The sequence below is a fragment of the Pongo pygmaeus genome, chromosome 2 (assembly GCF_028885625.2).
Source record: "Pongo pygmaeus isolate AG05252 chromosome 2, NHGRI_mPonPyg2-v2.0_pri, whole genome shotgun sequence".
NCBI lineage: Eukaryota > Metazoa > Chordata > Mammalia > Primates > Hominidae > Pongo > Pongo pygmaeus.
This window is the reverse complement of record NC_085930.1, coordinates 206587149-206609045: the sequence shown is the minus strand read 5'-3', so window position 1 is coordinate 206609045 and position 21897 is coordinate 206587149. Positions and strand designations below refer to the sequence as shown.

The 21897-nt window shown below is 49.4% G+C and overlaps 1 protein-coding gene and 1 long non-coding RNA gene across 4 annotated transcripts; one reads left to right on the top strand and one right to left on the bottom strand.

Moving 5' to 3' along the window:
- The first annotated feature begins 211 nt into the window (after nucleotides 1-211).
- On the top strand, nucleotides 212-15307 carry TM4SF19 (transmembrane 4 L six family member 19). Its single transcript, XM_063661388.1, has 5 exons — nucleotides 212-450; nucleotides 11476-11677; nucleotides 12038-12115; nucleotides 14688-14857; nucleotides 15127-15307. The coding sequence occupies exons 2-5, from the start codon at nucleotides 11477-11479 to the stop codon at nucleotides 15305-15307; spliced, it is 630 nt and encodes a 209-aa protein (XP_063517458.1). The 5' UTR covers nucleotides 212-450; nucleotide 11476.
- LOC129032764 (uncharacterized) lies at nucleotides 11161-21880 on the bottom strand. 3 transcript variants are annotated; one of them, XR_010125611.1, is made up of 5 exons: nucleotides 21731-21880; nucleotides 15088-15664; nucleotides 14696-14846; nucleotides 13227-13585; nucleotides 11161-12293 (listed from the first exon to the last, which is right to left on the bottom strand). It is a non-coding gene; the product is annotated as an uncharacterized LOC129032764 (long non-coding RNA). The 3 variants fall into 3 exon arrangements; XR_008501454.2 differs by having other exon boundaries at nucleotides 15088-15416; XR_010125610.1 differs by having other exon boundaries at nucleotides 13227-13572; nucleotides 15088-15416.
- Between the last annotated feature and the right edge of the window lie 17 nt (nucleotides 21881-21897).

The following is a 21897-nucleotide window of genomic DNA, read 5'->3' as shown; positions in this document are numbered from 1 at the left end:
CAGCCGAAATTCTTCGCGGGGTGGCAGATGAGGACAGCAACAGCTGGGGTGTGGCAAGTGTTGCTGCCTGGGGAGAGCGAAGGGTGAGGTGTTTCTCACGGGTGCATCCAGTGACTCATCAGGACAGCGGAGCTCATGAGGCCATGCCTCCCGTTTCCTGCCTTAGAATCACATGAAAATGAGCAGAGGGTGGGTCATCAGGACAGGGCTCTCCGGGGAGCGGAAGCGCCTTCAATGCAGGCCTGTGGGCAGGGGCGTGGGGGCGCACACAGACACACGCCTGGGTGACCTCTACGTATATACGGAGCCTCCCTGGCCCTCCTGGAAAGAGTCCTGGAAAGACAACCTTCAGGTCCAGCCCTGGGGCTGCAGGAGTGGAGCCCCACTCTGAAGACGCAGCCTTTCTCCAGGTTCTGTCTCTCCCATTCTGATTCTTGACACCAGATGCAGGTAAGCAGAGATGAGCGGGTGAGGTGACGGCCAGGGAACAGCCCAGCCTCACAGATGAGAGTGCACGCTTCCACTCCAGCGACCCCGGCTCTGCAGCTTGGCGGCTGTGTGACTGCGCAATTCCCTTACCTTCTCCTGTTGCCTCAGTCTTCAACTTCTGGCCTTTGCACCTAGGATACTCTTCCTGCCTAGTATCTCATTGTCCATCAAGTTTGGGCATGGGCAGCCCTTCCTCCGGGAGGCTTCGTTTTGCTTCTGCCAGATAGGATTAGGTTCCTCCATGTGCTTCCGTGACACCTTAAGTTGGATGCCCCTGCCTGGTACTTACTGTTACTAGCTGTGAAGCCAGCGAGTCTGCAGCAGACTCAATCCTTGCCTTCTCGGGGGAGAGATTCAGCTGAGGGGCAGAAGGGGGTTTAAGGCAGAGGGAGAGGCCGAAGCAAGTTTTAGAGCAGGAGTGAAGGTTTATTAAAAAGTTTTTGAGCAGGAATGAAAGGAAGTAAAGTACACTTGGAAAAGGGCCAAGTGCGTGACTTGGGACACCCAAGTGTGCTGTTCGGCCCCTGACTTGGGTTTTCAACATTGGGATAGTTCCGGGGTCTCCGTCTCTTCCCCCCGATCTTCCCTTGGGATGGGCTGTCTGCACGTGGTTGCAAGGCCGGGTGCCTGCCTGCCGCACAGGCACTTGGGAGGGGCCGCATGCGCAGTGTGTTTACTGAAGTCGTGCGCATGCTCACTTGAGGCGTTTTTCCCTTACCAGCGGAGCAGCACCAGAGGAAGGTCACACACCAGCTAAACTCTGCCGTTTTGCTTCTTAGTGTATATGCTTGAGCCCACTCGCCCAGTTCCTGAGCTTTTTTATCAGGAAGCTGCTGATCACCAGGTTCAGGTATTTTCTATCTATTGGGAGACTGTCTTTCCCAACGCTGGCTGTGACCAGTATTATTTTAGAAAGACAGTGTAACAACCGCCTGACCATCACCTGATAGTCACCTGACATTACTGGGATAGGGGCCCTCTCCCGCCCTGCTCATGTCTGCTCTATTTCTTACCACACTTCATTAGAATTGCTTTTTGGCCAGCCTGACCCACATGGCAAAAACCCGTCACTACTAAAAATACAAAATTAGCCTGGCGTGGTGCATGCCTGTAATTCCAGCTACTTGGGAGGCTGAGGCAGGAGAATAACTTGAACCGCAGAGGCGGAGGTTGCAGTGAGCCAAGAGCATGCCACTGCACTCCAGCCTGGGCAACAAGAGCGAAACTGTGTCTCAAAAAAAAAAAAAAAAAAAAAATTGCTTTTTGCGTCAGCAGTGTCCCCACTAGACTTTAAGCTCCTCAAGGAAAGAGATTACATCTTTTTCATCATTATATCCCTAGCCCCCGCAAGTGCCTGTCAGGTAATGATCACTTAATAAATATCCGACTGAAGAAAGAATGAAAGAAAAGGCTTGCTGGGTGGCGAGGGAGAGACAGATTTAGAGAATGTGCGGTCTCTTCCTCCATGGAATTGAGCCGATCACTTCTGTTGTTGCCCGGACATCTAGCCGATGATGTGCTCACCTAGCCAGGACCTCAGGACAGAACAAGGAACTCCCCAACAGCCTGGTTTTAAGGTTTTACCTTCTGATCTTGCTTGTCTCTTCAGATATCAAATTAGCCCACCTCTTTGCTAACCTCCTGGTTCACATTTTTGGAAGCGTTTCTCCAAATGTTATAATTTCTAGGGGAATAAAGTCAGGAGGAGGAGGTGAAATTCACACGAAGCCGCAGTGCGGCAATTGCTTTTAGTGTTTGATTGGCGGACAGCCAGGGCTCTGAATTCCACTCATCCAAAAGCCATGCTCCAGCTGGTAGTTTTCCCTCACTGTCCATCATTTTTAGTTTCCCCTTTAAGAGTTTTCTGGGCTGGGCGCGGTGGCTCACGCCTATAATCCCAGCACTTTGGGAGGCTGAGGCAGGTGAATCACCTGAAGTCAGGAGTTCAAGACCAGCGTGGCTAACCTGGAGAAACCCCGTCTCTACTAAAAATACAAAATTAGCCGGGCGTAGTGGTGTGCACCTGTAATCCCAGCTACTCAGGAGTCTGAGGCAGGAGAATCACTTGAACCCAGGAGGCGGAGGTTGCAGTGAGCTGAGGCCGTGCCATTGCATTCCAGCCTGGGCAACAAGAGTGAAATTCTGTCTCAAAAAAAAAAAAAAAAAAAAAAAAAAAAAAAGACTTTTCTGATGGGAACATTTTCTGTAGAAGAGATTGTCAGGGGGGTTGATGTTGTTGAAGTGTGTAGACAGTGCTTTCTCCGAGGTGGTGTGATTTGAAGGCACTAAATGCATTCCTGCACAAGGGCGTCTCCTGGCCCCATGATCTAGAGCACCCGCTTGAAAGGCCAACCACACACCCATCTTTCCTTGGGCCCCCGTCAGACATCTGGGTGGGCAGTGGATTAAAGTTGTGAGTTGTTAACACCCTGAGTGGTTAATTTGCCTCAACACAGAATTACACACTGCAAGCCCCGCACTGCACGATGGGACCGTCTCGGAGGGAGGATGTGCAGACATGCGGGGGCATCGCAGCAGTGTGGGCAGGCTGTGAGGGGCCGTTCTCCACAGGCGCCTGCTCCCAGGAGGCTGTGACTGAGGAGTCCAGTGGCCTGTCAGCCAGAGGGCTGATGGGGGAAGAGACACCCCATCCCTCCCGATTCCTGACCCCACCCTGCCCCAGGACCCTTGGGCCCCCGGGGTAAGGGACACTGTTGCTTCATATCCTGCCCCCACCCTCCCCGTGCACCGCTCCCCTCTCCTACCCCCACCCTCCTAGTTCACCCCTCCCCTCTCCTACCCCCACCCTCCCAGGGCACCCCTCCCTTCTCCTAACCCCACCCTCCCAGGGCACCCCTCCCCTCTCCTAACCCCACCCTCCTAGTGCACCCCTCCCCTCTCCTAACCCCACCCTCCTAGTGCACCCCTCCCCTCTCCTACCCACACACACCTTCCCAGTGCCCACCTCCCCTCTCCTACCCACACCCTCCCCGTGCACCCCTCCCCTCTCCTACCCCCACCCTCCCAGGGCACCCCTCCCTTCTCCTAACCCCACCCTCCCAGGGCACCCCTCCCCTCTCCTAACCCCACCCTCCTAGTGCACCCCTCCCCTCTCCTAACCCCACCCTCCTAGTGCACCCCTCCCCTCTCCTAACCCCACCCTCCCAGGGCACCCCTCCCTTCTCCTAACCCCACCCTCCCAGGGCACCCCTCCCCTCTCCTAACCCCACCCTCCTAGTGCACCCCTCCCCTCTCCTACCCCCACCCTCCCAGTGCATCCGTCCCTTCTCCTAACCCCACCCTCCTAGTGCACCCCTCCCCTCTCCTACCCCCACCCTCCTAGTGTACCCCTCCCCTCTCCTACCCCCACCCTACCAGGGCACCCCCCCTCCTACCCCCACCCTCCTAGTGCACCCCTCCCTTCTCCTAACCCCACCCTCCTAGTGTACCCCTCCCCTCTCCTACCCCCAACCTCCCAGGGCACTTCTCCTCTCTCCTACCCCCACCCTCCCAGTGCACCCCTCCTTTTTCCTACAACCCCTCCCCAAGCACCCCTGCCCTCTCTTGCCCCAACCCTCCCCTTGCACCCCTCCCCTCTCCTCCGGCCACCCTCCCAGGGCACCTCTCCTCCTACCCCCACCCTCCCAGAGCACCCCTCCCCTCTCTAACCCCCACCTTCTCAGGGCATCCCTCCCCTCTCCTACACCCACCCTCCCAGGGCACCCTTCCCCTCTCCTAACCCTACCCTCCCAGTGCACCCCTCCCCTTGTCTTCTTTACCATAAGCTACAGTCTGGCCGGGCTCGGTGGCTCATGCCTGTAATTCCAGCACTTTGGGAAACCGAGGCAGGAGGATCACTTGAGACCAGGAGTTCAAGACCAGCCTGGCCAACATGGTGAAACCCCGTCTCTACTAAAAATACAAAAATTAGCCGGGTGTGGTGGTGGGCAGCTGTAATCCCAGCTACTGGGGAGGCTGAGGCAGAACAATTGCTTGAACCCGGGAGGCGGAGGTTGCAGTGAGCTGAGATCGTGCCACTGCACTCCAGCCTGAGCGACAGAGCGAGACTCCGTCTCAAAAAAAAAAAAAATCATTTATCCTGGACCGGGTCTGTTTCTGAGCTCCAGCCTGGGAGACAGAGCAAGACTCCGTCTCAAAAAAAAAAAAAGAAAAAGAAAAGAAAAGAAAAGCTACAGTCTTAAAAAATAGAAAACACCCGACTAACCAAGTTTCTAAAAAAATTTTGAGTTCCTAAGTTGTAAAACTGTTTTTAAAAGAATATGATGAAGATGAAATATAGGATAGTAGTTCCTAGGAAGGAATCCAGAAAGAAGGCAGGATTGGAGAGGGCACACCTGGAGTGTCAATGATGTGATGGGTAACGACATATGTTTTACATTGGTTGTGTTTACATGGGTGTTAATTATCCCACACAAGTTACAAATATATTTTACACATTATGTTTAATTCTTTTTTAATGCAATTTTTTTTTTTTTTTTGAGACGGAGTCTCGATCTGTGGTCCAGGCTGGAGTGCAGTGGCGTGATCTTGGCTCACTGCAACCTCTGCCTCCTGGGTTCAGGTGATTCTCCTGCCTCAGCCTCCTGAGTAGCTGGGATTACAGGCAACACACCACCATTCCCAGCTAAGTTTTGTATTTTTAGTAGAGATGGAGTTTCGCCGTGTTGGCCAGGCTGTTTTGAACTCCTGACCTCAAGTGATCCGCCCGCCTCGGCCTCCCACAGTGCTGGGATTACAGGCGTGAGCCACCGTGCCTGGCCTTTAATGCAAATTTTAAAAATGTAATTTCAACTTTTATTTTAGATCCGGGGATACATATGCAGGTTTGTTCCAGGTGTCTATTGTGTGATGTTGAGGTTAGGGTATGAGTGATTCCCGTCACTCAGGTAGTGAGCACAGTACCTACAGATAGTTTTTCAGTCCTGGCCCTCTCCCAATGTTTAATTCTTTATGCTGTGAAATATTTCATTATTTATGTGTGATGTAAAGTAATCCCCCCTTAACTGAAGCTTTGCTTTCCGAAGTTTTAGCTATCTGTGGTCAACTGCAGTTCAAAGAACTTACATAAAATATTTTCAGTGAGAAAGGCCACATTCACATAACTTGCATTACAGTATGTTGTTATAACTGTTCTATTTTATTATTATTGTTGTGAACTTCTTACTATGCCTGATTTATAAATTAAACTTTATTACGGATATGTATGTATAGGAAAAAGCATAGTACAGACAGTCGTCTACTTATGGTGGTTTGACTTCTAAGTTTCCAACTTTACGACAGGTTTCTAGGGACCTAACTCCATCATAAGTTAACTCCTTACACTTTGTGATGGGATTACGGTTTCTACTGAATACTCATTGCTTTTGCACCATCACAAAGTCAAAAGTAAGTTGGGGCCGGGCGTGGTGGCTCACGCCTGTAATCCCAACATTTTGGGAGGTGGAGGTGAGAGGATCACTTGAGGCCAGGAGTTTGAGATCAGCTTGGGCAACATAGTGAGACCCTGTCTCTATAGAACTAAAACATTAGCCAGGTATGGTGGCACATGCGTGCGGTCTCAGCTATCCGAGAGACTGAGGTGGGAGGATCACTTGAGCCCAGATCAGGGCTGCAGTGAACCATGATTGTGCTACTGCACTCCAGCCTGGGTGACAGAGCAAGACCCTGTCTCAAAAAAAAAAAAAAAAATTGTAAGTTGAACCATTGTTGAGTCAGGGACTGTCTACTGTGTTGCCAGCATTAAATGCCTTTTGGACTTAGGATATTTTGACTTACAATGGGTTTATAGGAGTACAACCCCATCATAAGTGGAGAAGCATCTGAATATAGAGTTTGGTATGATCTGTGGTTTCAGATATCCGCTGAAGCTCTTGGAACATATCCCCTGCAGATATGGGGGACTACTGTGTGTGTATGTACACACATATATACACACATTATACATTATATGTGTATGATATATATGTGTGTGTGCATATATATATTGAGCCTCTGATCCATATCTTTATATATATATATTTTTTTCTTCCCTTCCCCTTCCTCTTTCCTTCCTTCCTTTCCTTCCTTTCCTTTCCTTCCTTCCTTCCTTCCTCCCTCCCTCTCTCCTCCTCTCTCTCTCTCTCTGTCTCTCTTTTGCTCTGTCAACCAGGCTGGAGTGCAGTGGCGTGATCTGGGCTCACTGCCACCTCTGCCTCTCGGGCTCAAGTGATTCTCTTGCCTCAAGCTCCTGAGTAGCTTGGATTACAGGCGCACACCACCACGCCGTTAATTTTTTTTTTTTTTTTTTTTTTTGAGACCGAGTCTCACTCTCTTGCCCAGGCTGGAGTGCACTGGCGTGATCTCGGCCCCCCCAGGTTCACGCCATTCTACTGCCTCAGCCTCCCAAGTAGCTGGGACCACAGGCACCCGCCACCATGTGCAGCTAACTTTTTTGTATTTTTAGTAGAGACAGGGTTTCACCATGTTGGCCAGGCTGGTCAGAAACTCCTGACCTCGTGATCCACCCACCTCAGCCTCCCAAAGTGCTGGGGTTACAGGCATGAGCCACCGTGCCCGGCCTCTATACACATATTTTCTGATTAGGTGCAAAGCAATGTGTTATAGGAGTGTCAAGAGCCTCAAGGGGCCAAGTGCAGTGGCTCACGCCTGTCATCCCAGCACTTTGGGAGGCTGAGGTGGGAGGGCCCTTGAGCCAAGGAGTTTGAGACCAGCCTGGGCCACGTAAGGAGACCTCACCTGTATTACTTTTTTTTTTCTTCTGAGACGGAGTTTCACTCTTGTTGTCCAGGCTGGAGTGCAGTGGCGTGATCTCGGCTCACTGCAACCTCCACCTCCTGGGTTCAAGTGATTCTCCCGCCTCAGCCTTCCGAGTAGCTGGGATTACAGGCATGCGCCACCACGCCCGGCTAGTTTTGTATTTTTAGTAGAGATGGGGTTTCGCCACGATGGCCAGGCTGGTCTTGAACTCCTGACCTCAGGTGATCTGCCCGCCTTGGCCTCCCAAAGTGCTGGGATTACAGGCGTGAGCCACTGCACCTGGCTAAAAATAATTTTTTTTCAATAAAAAATAAATAAAGAGCCTTAAGGGGAGACAGACATGTAACTGAACTGCACGGTGGGGACAGGCTACTTCCTGGGGGTGTCATGATGCCGACGTTTTTCACATCCACACTGACAGGAGTCTGCCCAAATATTACTAGTCCTATTTTAATTCATATATTCATATATATATATATATATTTTTTTTTTTTTTGAGATAGAGCTTCAGTCGTTTCCTGGGCTGGAGTGCAATGGCACAATCTCAGCTCACTGCAACCTCTGCCTCCTGGGCTCAAGCGATTCTCCTGCCTCAGCCTCCCGAGTAGCTGGGATTACAGGTGCCTGCCACCACGTTCAGCAAATTTTTTGTATTTTTTAATAGAGACACGGTTTCACCATGTTGACCAGGCTCATCTCAAACTCCTGACATCAGGCGATCCACCTGCCTTGGCCTCCCAAAGTGCTGGGATTACAGGTGTAAGTCACCGTGCTCGGCCTTAATTCATATTTTTCTAAAAAACAAGAAGTTCACATATCAATGAAAATATAAAAGAGAGAAAGGGACAGAGGAATATAAGAAAAGGAGTGGAAGAGGCATTTGATAATTTATCTAGATATGACATTTTAATTGTAATCAGCTTTATTGATATATAGTTAAAATTCAATAAAATTCACCTATTTTAAGTGCAAAGTTTAATGAGTTTTGTCAATACGTACAGTTATGTATTCACCACCAGAATCTAGACACAGAACGCTTCCACCCCTTCAGAAAGCTTCCCATGCCCCATACTAATCCTCTTTCCCATTCTCAGCCCGTGGCAACCACTCATCTGCTCTCTGTTAAAAGTTTCGCCTTTTCTAGAATTTCGTATATATAGAAACATGTGAGTAGTCTTTTGTTTCTGACTTCTTTCACTTAACACAATGCTTTTGAGATTCATCCATGTTATATGTAGCAGAAATTTACTCATTTTATTACCTAATAGAACTCATTTGTATGGGTAACACAATTTGTCTTGATTCACCTATTGATTACTGATAAGTATTTGGGTAATTACAAATTTTTTAACTGATTTTTTATTGTGGTAAAGTATGTAACATCAGATTTGTCATTTTAACCATTTTAAAGTGTACAATTCAGTGACATTAATTACATTTGCAATGATGTGTAACCATTACCATTATCTATTTCCAAAACTTTTCTTCACCCCAGACAGAAAGTCTGTAACCCTTAAACTGTGGGCAGTGGCCCAGATCTGGTCATAGCTACTCTGGAGGCTCAGGCTGGAGGATCATTTGAGTCCAGGAGCTGAAGACCAGCTGGGGTAACATAGTGAGAGTGCATCTCTAAAAAACCCCCAAAACCGCCGTGCGCGGGGGCTCACGCCTGTCATCCCAGCACTTCGGGAGGCCGAGGCGGGCAGATCACCTGAGGTCAGGAGTTCAAGACCAGCCTGGCCAACATGGTGAAACCCCGTCTCTACTAAAAATACAAAAATTAGCCAGGCGTGGTGGCACATGCCTGTAGTCCCAGCTACTTGGGAGGCTGAGGCAGGAGAATTGCTTGAGCCCAGGAGGCAGAGGTTGCAGTGAGCTGAGATTGCGCCACTGCACTCCAGCCTGGCTGACAGAGCAAGACTGTCTCAAACAAAACAAAACAAAACAAAACCCGAAAATCTCTGTAACCATTAAATAATAACTCCCCATTCTCTCTTCCCCACAGTCCCTGATAACCTCCAGTCTACTTTCTTTCTCTATAAAGTTGTTATTTTGAATATTTCATATAAATGGAATCATACAATATTTGTCCTTTAGTGTCTGGCTTATTTCTTTTAGCATGATTTTTTTTTTTTTTGATGGAGTCGCTTGCTCTTGTCGCCCAGGCTGGAGTGCAGTGGCATGATCTCAGCTCACTGCAGCCTCTGCCTCCTGGGTTCAAGCGATTTTCCTGCCTCAGCCTCCGAGTAGCTGGGATTATAGGCAAGCACTCAGCTGACATTTAAATTTTTAAGCCGTCTGATTAATCATGTTTTGTGGATTGCACTTTTTGCATTTTAGTAAGAAACCTTTATCTAACCCAAGGTCCCAGTGTTTTTCTCCTTTGTTTTATTCTAGAAATTTTATAAATCTTTTAGACTCATGCTCCATTTCAAGTGAATTTTTGAATATGTTGTGAAGTAATAGTGAAGGCAGTTGTGTTTTGCATATGCATTGTTCCGGCACCATTTGTGGAAGAGACTTTTTCCCGCTGAATTGTCATCTTCTTAAAAAATCGTTTATCGGCCAGGGCGCGGTGGCTCATGCCTGTAATCCCAGCACTTTGGGAGCCCGAGGCAGGCGGATCACGAGGTCAGGAGATCAAGACCGTCCTGGCTAACACGGTGAAACCCCGTCTCTACTAAAAATACAAAAAAAATTAGCCGGGCATGGTGGCGGGCACCTGTAATCCCAGCTACTTGGGAGGCTGAGGCAGGAGAATCGCTTGAACCTGGGAGGCAGAGGTTGCAGTGAGCTGAGATCGTGCCACTACACTCCAGCCTGAGCGACAGAGCGAGACCCAGTCTCAAGAAAAAAAAAAAATCATTTTTCCTGGACCGGGTCTGTTTCTGAGCTCCAGCCTGTTCCAGTAGTCCATGTGTTTCCTTACACGTGGCTTCAGTGTCTTCAATTACTATAGCTTTGTAAGTCTTGAAATCACATGGCCTAAGTTCTCCAGCTTTGTTTGTTTTTCAGAATTGCTTTGGCTAATCTTCACAATTGCTTTGCATTTCCATATAAATTTAGATTCAGTTTGTCAATTTCTATAACAAAACTCTCCTAGGATTTTGACTGATATTGCTTTAAATCTTTGCATTAATTTAGGGAGAACATGTTAACTATTTTGAGTCTTCTGGTTCAGGAACATGGTATCTGTCTCCATTTATTTAGGTCTCCATTAATTTTCTCAGCAATGCTTTGCAATTCTTACTATATAGGTCTTGCAAATATTTTGTTAAATTCATCCATACATATTATATTTTTATGCTATTGTAAATGATATATTTTAATTTCAATCCTCAATTTGTCATTGCTTGTATATAGAAATACAATAGAATTTTTGTATATTAATCTTTTATTCTATGACCTTGCTACACTCAGCTGTTAATTCTAATAATCTAGGATTTTCTACATAATGTGATCACATTATTTGTGAATAATAACAATGTTATTTTTTTTTTTAAGATGGAGTCTTGCTGTGTCACCCAGGCTGGAGTGCAGTGGCATGATCTCAGCTCACTGCAACCTCTGCCTCCCGGGTTCAAGCAATTCTTCTGCCTCAGTCTCCCCAGTAGCTGGGATTACAGGCGCCCACCACTGTGCCCAGCTAATTTTTGTATTTTTAGTAGAGACGGGGTTTCACCATGTTGGCCAGGCTGGTCTTGAACTCCTGACTTTGTGATCCGCCCGCCTCAGCCTCCCAAAGTGCTGGGATTACAGGCGTGAGCCACCATGTCCGGCCGATAATATTACTTCTTTCTTTCCTATCTGTATGGCTTTTGCTTCCTTTTATTTTCGTATTGCACTGGCTAGGACCAGGACAACGTTGAACAGAAGTGGAGACAATGGACATCATGAAGACACCTTTCAACATTTCTTTTTGTCAGAAATAATCACTGGCTGTAATAGAGGCATAGACAAAATATGATGGAATGCAAACTATGTATGTGTGAACAGGGGTTAGCAGAAAAGGAAACAATTAAATCCTAGTCACTGGGGAAGATTCATAACGAGCAAAGTTTTTAAGCAGGTTGCTTGGCTCTCATTGGTCTGACCCTGGAAGGTGGTGGTTTCTGTAGTCTGTTTCCCCCACCCATCATATGCTGCTGGAGTTCCCTTCCCCATCCCCCCACAGCAGAGCTGCTGCAACTCCCTTTCTATCTGTTCCAGGATGGTGTCCTCTCCCTGCACGCCGGCAAGCTCACGGACTTGCTCCCGTATCCTGGGACTGAGCCTTGGGACTGCAGCCCTGTTTGCTGCTGGGGCCAACATGGCACTCCTCTTTCCTAACTGGGATGTGACCTACCTGTTGAGGGGCCTCATTGGCAGGCATGCCATGCTGGGAACTGGGCTCTGGGGAGGAGGCCTCATGGTAAGTGTCTGGGGTTCCCTGAATGTGAACGCTCAAAGAGACCCTGGCAGGGAGCAGGAAGGTGGCATGGGAAGAGTGTTTTGATTCCTTGCAGAAAAGTTTATTCTAACAAGCTGGTCTTGGGTCTGCAGAAGCTCTAAGAGACAGGAAGACTGGCTTGGGACCATGCAGGTCGGATGTGAAAGTTAACATCCACAGCGTTAGATCAGGCTAGTCATACCAATGTGGGTCCCCAGAGTCAGAGTCAACGGGACGATCGAGTTCATGTGAGGTGCCAGCCACTCTAACAGCTGTGGGCAGCACCTGGAAACAGCTGGCAAAGTCAATTTCCCCATCTCAACATTCTTCTCTCCCCTGCAGGTACTCACTGCAGCTATCCTCATCTCCTTGATGGGCTGGAGATACGGCTGCTTCAGTACGAGTGGGCTCTGTCGAAGCGTAAGCACCAGATTCCACTCTTCTAACACCGAGAATGTCTCCACCTCTATTACTCTAGATGCAGGGTGGTAAAGAGGCAATTTTGGTCTTGGGGCCTGAAGTCAGGTCCTCACTGTGACCCTCAATAACGCTAAGTTCTTGGGCAAGTTGCTTCATCTTTCCAGTTTCAGGCTTTCATCTGTAAAATGGGAGCTGATCAAGTCAAGGGAGTAGTGCTTAGTGAAGCCCAGACGTCTGTACCAGTGTGAGGACCCAGACGTCTGTACTAGTGTGAGGACCCAGGCGTCTGTACCAGTGTGAGGACCCAGGCGTCTGTACCAGTGTGAGGACCCAGACATCTGTACCAGTGTGAGGACCCAGGCATCTGTACCAGTGTGAGGAACTGTTATTCTCTTAGTGTGTTGGACAATATGGACATGAGTTATGACGCTGTAATCATGTGTCATTGATGGAAATTTTCCTAGTTATTTTAACTAATATTTTCTTAGAACAGGAAAGTTTTCCAGATATCATCTAATCACTAGATTCTAATCTAACCCCTCCATGTTACAGATAAACTGAGGCCCAGAATAAATTTCTACCTTATTAATTACAGCAGCAACTGTATAAACTTAAAAGATCTTAGTATATGTGTGTGTAACAAACACACACACACACACACACACACTTGTTCTCAGACATGAATCTGTGGCCTTACGGTAACTCCACAGCCTGCTCTGATATCTGCAGCCCACATGTTGGGAAGCCCACTGACTCAGTTACATGTTAAAAAATTAAATATAGGCTGGGCGCGGTGGCTCACACCTGTAATCCCAGCACTTTGGGAGGCCGAGATGGGTAGATCACCTGAAGTCAGGAGTTTGAGACCAGCCTGGCCAACATGGTGAAACCCCATCTCTACCAAAAATACAAAAATTAGCTGGGCGTGGTGGCGGGCGCCTGTAATCCCAGCAACTCAGGAGGCTGAGGCAGGAAAATCTCTTGAACCCGGGAGGCAGAGGTTGTAGTGAGCCGAGATGGCGCCACTGCACTACAGCTTGGGTGACAGAGCGAGAGTCTGTTTCAAAATAAATAAATAAATAAGTAAATAGATAAATAAATAAACACTTACATTTCATTCACTGTCTGTTCTCAGTCCCATCTGGTTTTCCCCGAGGCACGTAGTTCTGACGCTTGAATGTGCATCAGAATCACCTGGAGGGCTTTTGCCGGAACACAGATTGCTGGGCTCCCTCCCCAGAGTTTCTGATTCAGGATTGGGGGGAAGTTTTGCATTTCTAACAGGTTCTCAGGTGATGTGATGCAGCTGGGCAGGGGCCCCGTTTTGGGAACCACTGCTCTAGGCTTACTGATTCATCTTGAATCTTTTAACTCAGAGTCAAAACTTATGCAGCTTTCTCCGATCCCTTCCCAACTCCAAACCAGCTTGACCTCAGTGGGAGACTGACTCCATGACTCTGCAGAAAAACACTATGTAGGTGTTATTCGCATTTTTAAAATCGGCATTTTTGGGGGAGGGAGAAAAAAATCTAGAACCCTAAGAAAGAATCCAATATGGGCCGGGCACGGTGGCTCACGCCTGTAATCCTAGCACTTTGGGAGAATGAAGCAGGTGGATCACAAGGTCAGGAGATTGAGACCAGTCTGACCAACACAGTGGAACCCCATTTCTACTAAAAATACAAAAATTAGCTAGGTGTGGTGGCGCACGCTTGTAGTCCCAGCTACTTGGGAGGCCGAGGCAGGAGAATCGCTTGAACTCAGAGGCGGAGGTTGCAGTGAGCTGAGATCGTGCCACTGCACTCCAGCCTGGGTGACAGAGCGAGACTCTGTCTCAAAAAGAAAGAAAGAGAGAGAAGGAAGGAAGGAAGGGAAGGAAGGAACGAGAAAGAAGCCAATACAAAAGCAGGCTAGAAACCTGTCAAGGAAGGAAACCCAGTTATTTTCTGGGAGGGCAGTGAGAGCACAGACTGATGGCCAAGAAAGCTCTTGGCTGGAGAAACGCAGCGACACAAGTGGGGTCATTTCAGAGTTTGGCTGCAGCTTCTCTCTCGCTGTTTCTCTCCCTTCTTTCCCTCCTTTCTTTCCACTTCTCTCCTTCCCTTCTTTCCTCCTTTCTTTCTTTCCTTCCTTCCCTCCCTTCCTTTTTTTTTATCCTTGATTTGAAATAGAGAAGAATCAGAGTTGGGAACCTGGAACTTTTGAAAATGCAGCTTTTCCTATAAGAGTCAGAGGTGGGCCTGTGATAACCTGCCTCTTTAGCTCAGAGGCTGAATGGCCATAATCTGCAAAAGGTTTGTGATGCCAAGCTGCTAAGCAGCTCAGGCGAACTCATGGAGTTAGGGAGATCCAGGGCCTGCGATTCTGCTTCTTGGTCCTTTCTCTCCTGGAAACCCCTCACTGGCCTCCCCACCTTGGATTATGCTTCAAAGGGCGTGCCATGGACAGAATTCTCCCCTGTGACAGGACGGAAGAACACCTGAGACCAGAGAAGTCAGACCTGTGCAGACCGCCCCACAGGCTCCCCAGCCGCGACCCCGTCTTAGCTCAGCGTTTCTCCCTCCCTCCGCAGGTGCTTACTGCTCTGTTGTCAAGTGGCCTGGCTTTACTTGGAGCCCTGATTTGCTTTGTCACTTCTGGAGTTGCTCTGAAAGATGGTCCTTTTTGCATGTTTGATGTTTCGTCCTTCAATCAGACACAGGCTTGGAAATATGGTTACCCATTCAAAGACCTGCATAATAGGTAAATGGGTGGAGGCTTGGGCTTGGTCTTTTCAGACAGAGAGAGAGAGACAAAAAGACACACAGATGAACTACAAACTCCTTTGGGTCACACATCCTAGCATCTTGCTCCTCTGATACTCAGAAAATTGCAAATGGAGCAGTAATGGTCACCCTCACGAGCCCAGTCCCATGACCCGGTCAGGGGAGACCCCAGTTTTCTACTGGGGTTGCCTGTTTGGCTTTCCTTACTTATCGCCTGATTCGTGGTCTCCTTATTTTTTGGGATAGGAATTATCTGTATGACCGTTGGCTCTGGAACTCCATCTGCCTGGAGCCCTCTGCAGCTGTTGTCTGGCACGTGTCCCTCTTCTCCGCCCTTCTGTGCATCAGCCTGCTCCAGCTTCTCCTGGTGGTCGTTCATGTCATCAACAGCCTCCTGGGCCTTTTCTGCAGCCTCTGCGAGGAGTGACAGGCAGAACCTTCACTTGCAAGCATGGGGGTTTTCATCATCGGCTGCCTTGAATCCTTTCTACACGGAGTGGGTACGAATTATGAGCAAACTTCCCCTTTAGGTATCCCTGGAGTAATAACGACAACAAAATTCACTGCAGGTCGGTGGAATGACAGAATGCATTTTAAATCACACTGTAAACTTCCAGGTGATCCATGGATAGGATAAATAACTAAGTCATTATAATTGTGTAGGAACTTATAGTCCATAAAATATCCTCCAGCCAGGGTCTCATTTCAGCTTCTTGACAATCCCATAAAATTGGCCATTTGTTACACATAGGGAAGTTGAGGCTCGCAGAGGGTAACAGGCTTGCTGTAAAAGCACACAGTGAAGTTAAGGTGAAGTCAGCACCTGACCCCCTATCTTCCTGTTTTTTTGTTGTTGCTGAGACAGGGTCTTGCTCTGGTCCCCTGTCTGGAGTACAGCGGCACAATCATAGCTTACTGTAACCTACAACCCATGCACTTAAGCGATCCTCCTGCCTCAGCCTCCAAGTAGCTGGGACTACAGGCACACACCACTACACCTGGCTAATTTTTTAATTTTCTGTAGAGATGGAGTCTCGCTACATTGCCCAGTCTGGTCTTGAACTCCTGACCTCAAGTGATCCTCCCACCTTGGTCTCCCAAAGCGCTGGATTACAGGCATGAGTCAATGTGCCTGGCCCCAACCCCCATCTTCTAAATTCAACTTCTCCAGTTATTGTGGACTAAATAATGTTTCCTTCAAATCTGTAGGTTGAAGCCCTAACCCCCAATGTGAGTCTTTGGTGGTGGCACTTTTTTTTTTTTTTGAGACAGTCTCGCTCTGTCACCCAGGCTGGAGTGCAGTGGCGCGATCTCGGCTCACTGCAACCTCCACCTCCCAGGTTCAAGTGATTCTCCTGCCTCAGCCTCCTGAGTAGCTGGGATTACAGGCATGTGCCACCACACCCAGCTAATTTTTGTATTTTTAGTAGAGACGGGGGTTTCACCATGTGGGCCAGGCTGGTTTTGAACCCCTGGCTGCAAGTGATCCATCCACCTCGGCATCCGAAAGTGCTGAGATTACAGGTGTGAGCCACCATGCCTGGCCATGATGGCACCTTTAAATTAGTAATTAAGGTTAAATGAGACTGAGCGCAATGGCTCACACCTGTAATCTGAGCACTTTGGGAGGCCAATGTGGGAAGATCACTTGTGATCAGGGGTTTGAGACTAACCTGGGCAACACAGTGAGACCTCGTCTTAAAAAAAAAATAAAAACAACAAACGATTAAATGAGGCCATAGGGTGGGACCCTAATTAAATAGGACTGGTGTGCTTATAAAAAGAGGAAGAAAGAACAGAGCTCTCTACACTGGCTCAAAGAAAAAGGCCCTGTGAGGACCCAGTGAGAAGGCGGCTGTCTGCAAGCGCAGGGGCGAGGCCTCAGGAGACACCAAATCTGCTGGCACCTGGATCTTGGACTTCTAGCCTCCAGCACTGTGAGAAAATCTATTTCTGTTGCTTAAGTGGCCCAGTTCATGGTATTCTGTAACAGCAGCCTGGCAGACTAATACACCAGCGTTCTCTTCGCTAGTGTTCAAGAGTTCAACAACTAGAGCCTGAGGAGCAGCCTGGCAGACTAATACACCAGCGTTCTCTTCGCTAGTGTTCAAGAGTTCAACAACTAGAGCCTGAGGAGCAGCCTGGCAGACTAATACACCAGCGTTCTCTTCACTAGTGTTCAAGAGTTCAACAAGCAGAGGAGCATCACCTCTGTCCACACAGTTTGGATATCTGTCCCCACCCGAATCTCATGTTGAATTGTGATCCCCAGTGCTAGAAGTGGGGCCTGGCAGAAGGTGTGTGGATCATGAGGCGGATCCCTCACGGCTCAGAGCTGTCTTTGTGATAGTGGGTTCCCGCGAGATCTGGTCATTTAGAAGCGTGTGGCACCCCTGGCCTCTCTCGCCTGCCCCCTCTTCACCTGCTGCCATGAGTAAAAGCTCTCTGAGGCCTCCCCAGAAGCTGAGTGATGTGGGTGCTATGCTTCCTGTAACACCTGCAGAACTGTGAGCCAATTAAATCTTTTTCTTTTTTATGGAGTCTCGCTCTGTTGCCCAGGCTGGAGTGCAGTGGCACGATCTTGGCTCACTGCAACCTCTGCCTCCCGAGTTCGATTCTCCTGCCTCAGCCTCCTGAGTGGCTGGGATTACAGGCACCTGCCACCACACCTGGCTTTTTTTTTTTTGTACTTTTAGTAGAGACGGGGTTTCACCATATTGGCCAGGCTGGTCTCGAACTCCTGACCTTGTGATCCGCCCACCTCGGCCTCCCAAAGGGCTGGGATTACAGGCGTGAGCCATCCAACCCGACCTCACAGCCGCTTCTCACATGGCACCTAGAAGCAGGGGCCTCCTGCTCTCCCACTGCGGGGTTTTCAGTCAGGTCGGGCTGGGTGGTAAGAAGAGTCAGAGCGGAATGAAGAAGATGCTGGTGGGAGAGTGTGGTATGACGGATAGGAAGAGAACAAGGCAGGCAGAAGCAGCCTGGGAGGAACCTGGAAGATGGGCACTGGCAAGAAAAGTGGTGGGCGGGCCCCAGAAACGAGTTTGAGAACCCCAGGCTCTGGCCAGGCGCGGTGGCTCACACCTGTAATCCCAGCACTTTGGGAGGCCACGGTGGGTGGATCACCAGAGGTCAGGAGTTTGAGACTAGCCTGGCCAACATAGTGAAACTTCAGCTCCACAAAAAATACAAAAATTATATGGGCGTAGTGGAGCATGTCGGTAATCCCAGCTATTCGGAGGCTGAAGCAGGAGAATTGCTTGAAACCAGGAGACAGAGGTTGCAGTGAGCCGAGATTGCACCACTGCACTCCAGCCTGGGGGACAGAGACTCTGTCTCACAAAAAAAAAAAAAAAAAAAGGCCGGGTGCGGTGGCTCACGCCTGTAATCCCAGCACTTTAGGAGTCCAAGGTGAAGGGGTGGGTTGCCCCTCCACACCTGTGGGTGTTTCTCATTAGGTGGAACGAGAGACTTGGAAAAGAAAAAGACACAGAGACAAAGTATAGAGAAAGAAATAAGGGGACCCAGGGGACCAGCGTTCAGCATACGGAGGATCCCGCCAGCCTCTGAGTTCCCTTAGTATTTATTGATCATTCTTGGGTGTTTCTCAGAGAGGGGGACGTGGCAGGGTCATAGGATAATAGTGGAGAGAAGGTCAGCAGATAAACACGTGAACAAAGGTCTCTCTGCATCATAGACAAGGTAAAGAATTAAGTGCTGTGCTTTAGATATGTATACACATAAACATCTCAGTGCCTTACAGAGCAGTATTGTTGCCCACATGTCCCACCTCCAGCCCTAAGGTGGTTTTTCCCTATCTCAGTAGATGGAACGTACAATCGGGTTTTACACAGAGACATTCCATTGCCCAGGGACGGGCAGGAGACAGATGCCTTCCTCTTGTCTCAACTGCAAAGAGGCATGCCTTCCTCTTATACTAATCCTCCTCAGCACAGACCCTTTACGGGTGTCGGGCTGCGGGATGGTCAGGTCTTTCCCTTCCCACGAGGCCATATTTCAGACTATCATATGGGGAGAAACCTTGGACAATACCTGGCCTTCCTAGGCAGAGGTCCCTGCGGGCCTTCCGCAGTGTTTGTGTCCCTGGGTACTTGAGATTAAGGAGTGGTGATGACTCTTAACGAGCATGCTGCCTTCAAGCATCTGTTTAACAAAGCACATCTTGCACAGCCCTTAATCCATTTAACCCTGAGTTGACACAGCACATGTTTCAGAGAGCACGGGGTTGGGGGTAAGGTTATAGATTAACAGAACAAAATGGAGTCTCCTATGTCTACTTCTTTCTACACAGACACAGTAACAATCTGATCTCTCTTTCTTTTCCCCACACGAGGCAGGCAGATTGTGAGGTCAGAAGTTCAAGACCAGCCTGGCCAACATGGTGAAACCCTGTCTCTATAAAAAATACAAAAATTAGCCAGGTGTGGTGGTGTGCACCTGTAATCCCAGCTACTCGGGAGGCTGAGGCAGAATTGCTTGAACCCAAGAGGCGGAGGTTGCAGTGAGCCGAGATCATGCCACTGCACTCCAGGCTGGGGGTCAGAGCGAGATTCTGTCTCGAGAAAACAAAAAACAAAAAACAACCTCCCGGAAACAGAGCACCCCAGGCTCTGTTGGAAGGGAATGTGGGGCCCAGGTGCTGCTCTATCCCCTCCTGAGTCCCCTGGATCCCAGCTTGATTCCTCCACTAGTCTGCTTCAGTGAGGAGTTGCTGAAGCACTGGGGGCTTCCAGAACAGAGGGGTGCCTCCCTCTCCCAGGCTCAGAGGCACGGTTCTGTCATCCGACAGTCCAACCAGCAGAGCTCATAGGAGGCAGGTCCCTTCAAACACCACCTCACCCTTTCCTCTCCAGGGCTGCTGGCCTAGCAGGCCTGCCAGGATGGGGAAGGTGGACACACAGGCCTGTGGGAGACACAAGGAGGCACAGCCTCTTGAACAGGCAGGAAGTCTCCAAGTCCAGACAGCACATCCTATTCCTGCATGCAACATCCAGGAAGCTTGCCTGGGCTTGTCTCACATTTCCCTCTTGGCTGGTTAGTTTCAGGGTCATGGCTAGGATATGCCTGATATGGAGAAGCTTCTCTTGCTGGGGAAAGGTACTGACACCTCCACACAACTCACAGAGAATTTTTTTTTTTTTTTGATAGAGTCTCATGCTGGAGTGCAGTGGTGTGATCTCGGCTCACTGCAAGCTCCGACTGCCTGGTTCAAGCAATTCTCCTGCCTCAGCCTCCCAAGTGGCTGGGATTACAGGCACATGCCACCACACCCTGCTAATTTTTGTATTTTTAGTAGAGACCAGGTTTCACAATGTTAGCCAGGATGGTCTTGATCTCCTGACCTCATGATCCGCCCGCCTCGGCCTCCCAAAGTGCTGAGATCACAGGTGCGAGTCACCTTGCCCCGCCAACTAATGAAGAGTTTAAAGATAATTTATATCTAGTTTTGGATGCTAGGCATGCGCACACAAGTGCATGCACACTCATACACATCATCTCCACAAGCCCCAAACTGGCTCAGCCCTATTCTGATGGGTCAGCAGAACCCCAAGGAGAGAAAGGTCGGTCCTTGGCACTAAGACAGTTCACAGTGGTTAGCTGACTCCTTCTTGCCTCCATTCTTTCAGGAACTGCATAGTTATATTACAGAACATGACAGCGATTCGAAAAACAATATCTCAGCTGGCCATGATGGCTCATGCCTGTAATCCCAGCACTTTGGAAGGCTGAGGTGGGATAATCGCTTGAGCCCAAGACCAACAGTTCAATGCCAGTCTGGGCAGCATAGCGAGATCCCGTCTCTGCAAAAATTAAAACGATTAGCCACGCGCGGTGGCATTCGCCTGTAGTCCCAGGTACTCCAGAGGCTGAGGTGGGAGGACTGCTTGAGTCCAAGAGGTCGAGGCTGAAGTGAGCGGTGAGTGTGCCACTGCACTCCAGCCTGAGCAACAGAGCAAGACCCTGTCTCAAGTAAGAAAAAAAAAAAAGGAATCCTTGCCCTTTCAGCCTCTCCAGTAAACAGGGATTACAGGCACGAGCTACCTCATCGGGCCTTAGTTTTTGAAGCTAGCAGAGGCCAAGATACAACAGGCTTCTAAAACAGAACCAGGGACTGGTGCTTATAAGCAGGGAATGCGGCAGAGTGCGATGGCTCATGCCTGTCATCCCAGCACTTCGGGAGACCAAGGTGGGCGGATCAGCTGAGGTCAGGAGTTGGAGACCAGCCTGGCCAATATGGTGAAACCCTGTCTCTAATAAAAATACAAAAAAATTAGCCGGTTGTGGTGGGGCGCGCCTGTAATCCCAGCTGCTCGGGAGGCTGAGGCAGGAGAATTGCTTGAACCTGGGAGGTGGAGGTTGCAGTGAGCCGAGATCGCGCCACTGCACTCCAGCCTGAGTGATACAGCGAGACTTCGTTTAAAAAAATAAAAATAAAAAAATATATATTTTTAAAAGCAGGGAGTGCACCCTAAGTCTCTTTCCTTCCTTCCTTTTTTTTTTTTTTATTGTTTTGAGACGCAGTCTCGCCCTGTCGCCAGGCTGGAGTGCAGTGGCGCCATCTCGGCTCACTGCAACCTCCGCCTCCCGGGTTCAATAGATTATTCTGCCTCAGCCTCCAGAGCAGCTGGGGTTACAGGCACGCGCCACCACGCCCGTCTAATTTTTGTATTTTCAGTAGAGATGGGGTTTCACCATGTTGGCCAGGATGGTCTTGAACTCCTCCTGACTCAGGTGATCCGCCCGCCTCGGCCTCCCAAAGTGCTGGGATTCCAGGCGTGAGCCCCCGCGCCCGGCCGCCGCAATTACTTCTGCACCAGCCTAATACCTCAAGTCCATGAGCCTCAGGCCCCGCGTCTATTTCCTCCGACTGCGGCGCGGCTGATTCCGCCTAAGGCGGGTGGGAGCCGTCGCGGGTCCGGACGCGACCAGTTCCCGCCCAGCAGCCGGTGCGCAGGCGCGGGCAGGGAGGGCGGCTGGGCGGGGCGCTCGCGG

Bases quoted from the DNA above. Each gene is read 5' to 3' on its own strand.
- TM4SF19 (XM_063661388.1), top strand. From the start codon at position 11,477: ATGGTGTCCTCTCCCTGCACGCCGGCAAGCTCACGGACTTGCTCCCGT. The intron at 12,116-14,687 runs GTAAGCACCAGA...CTCCCTCCGCAG, and splicing joins CGAGTGGGCTCTGTCGAAGC to GTGCTTACTGCTCTGTTGTC. The intron at 14,858-15,126 runs GTAAATGGGTGG...TTTTTGGGATAG, and splicing joins TTCAAAGACCTGCATAATAG to GAATTATCTGTATGACCGTT.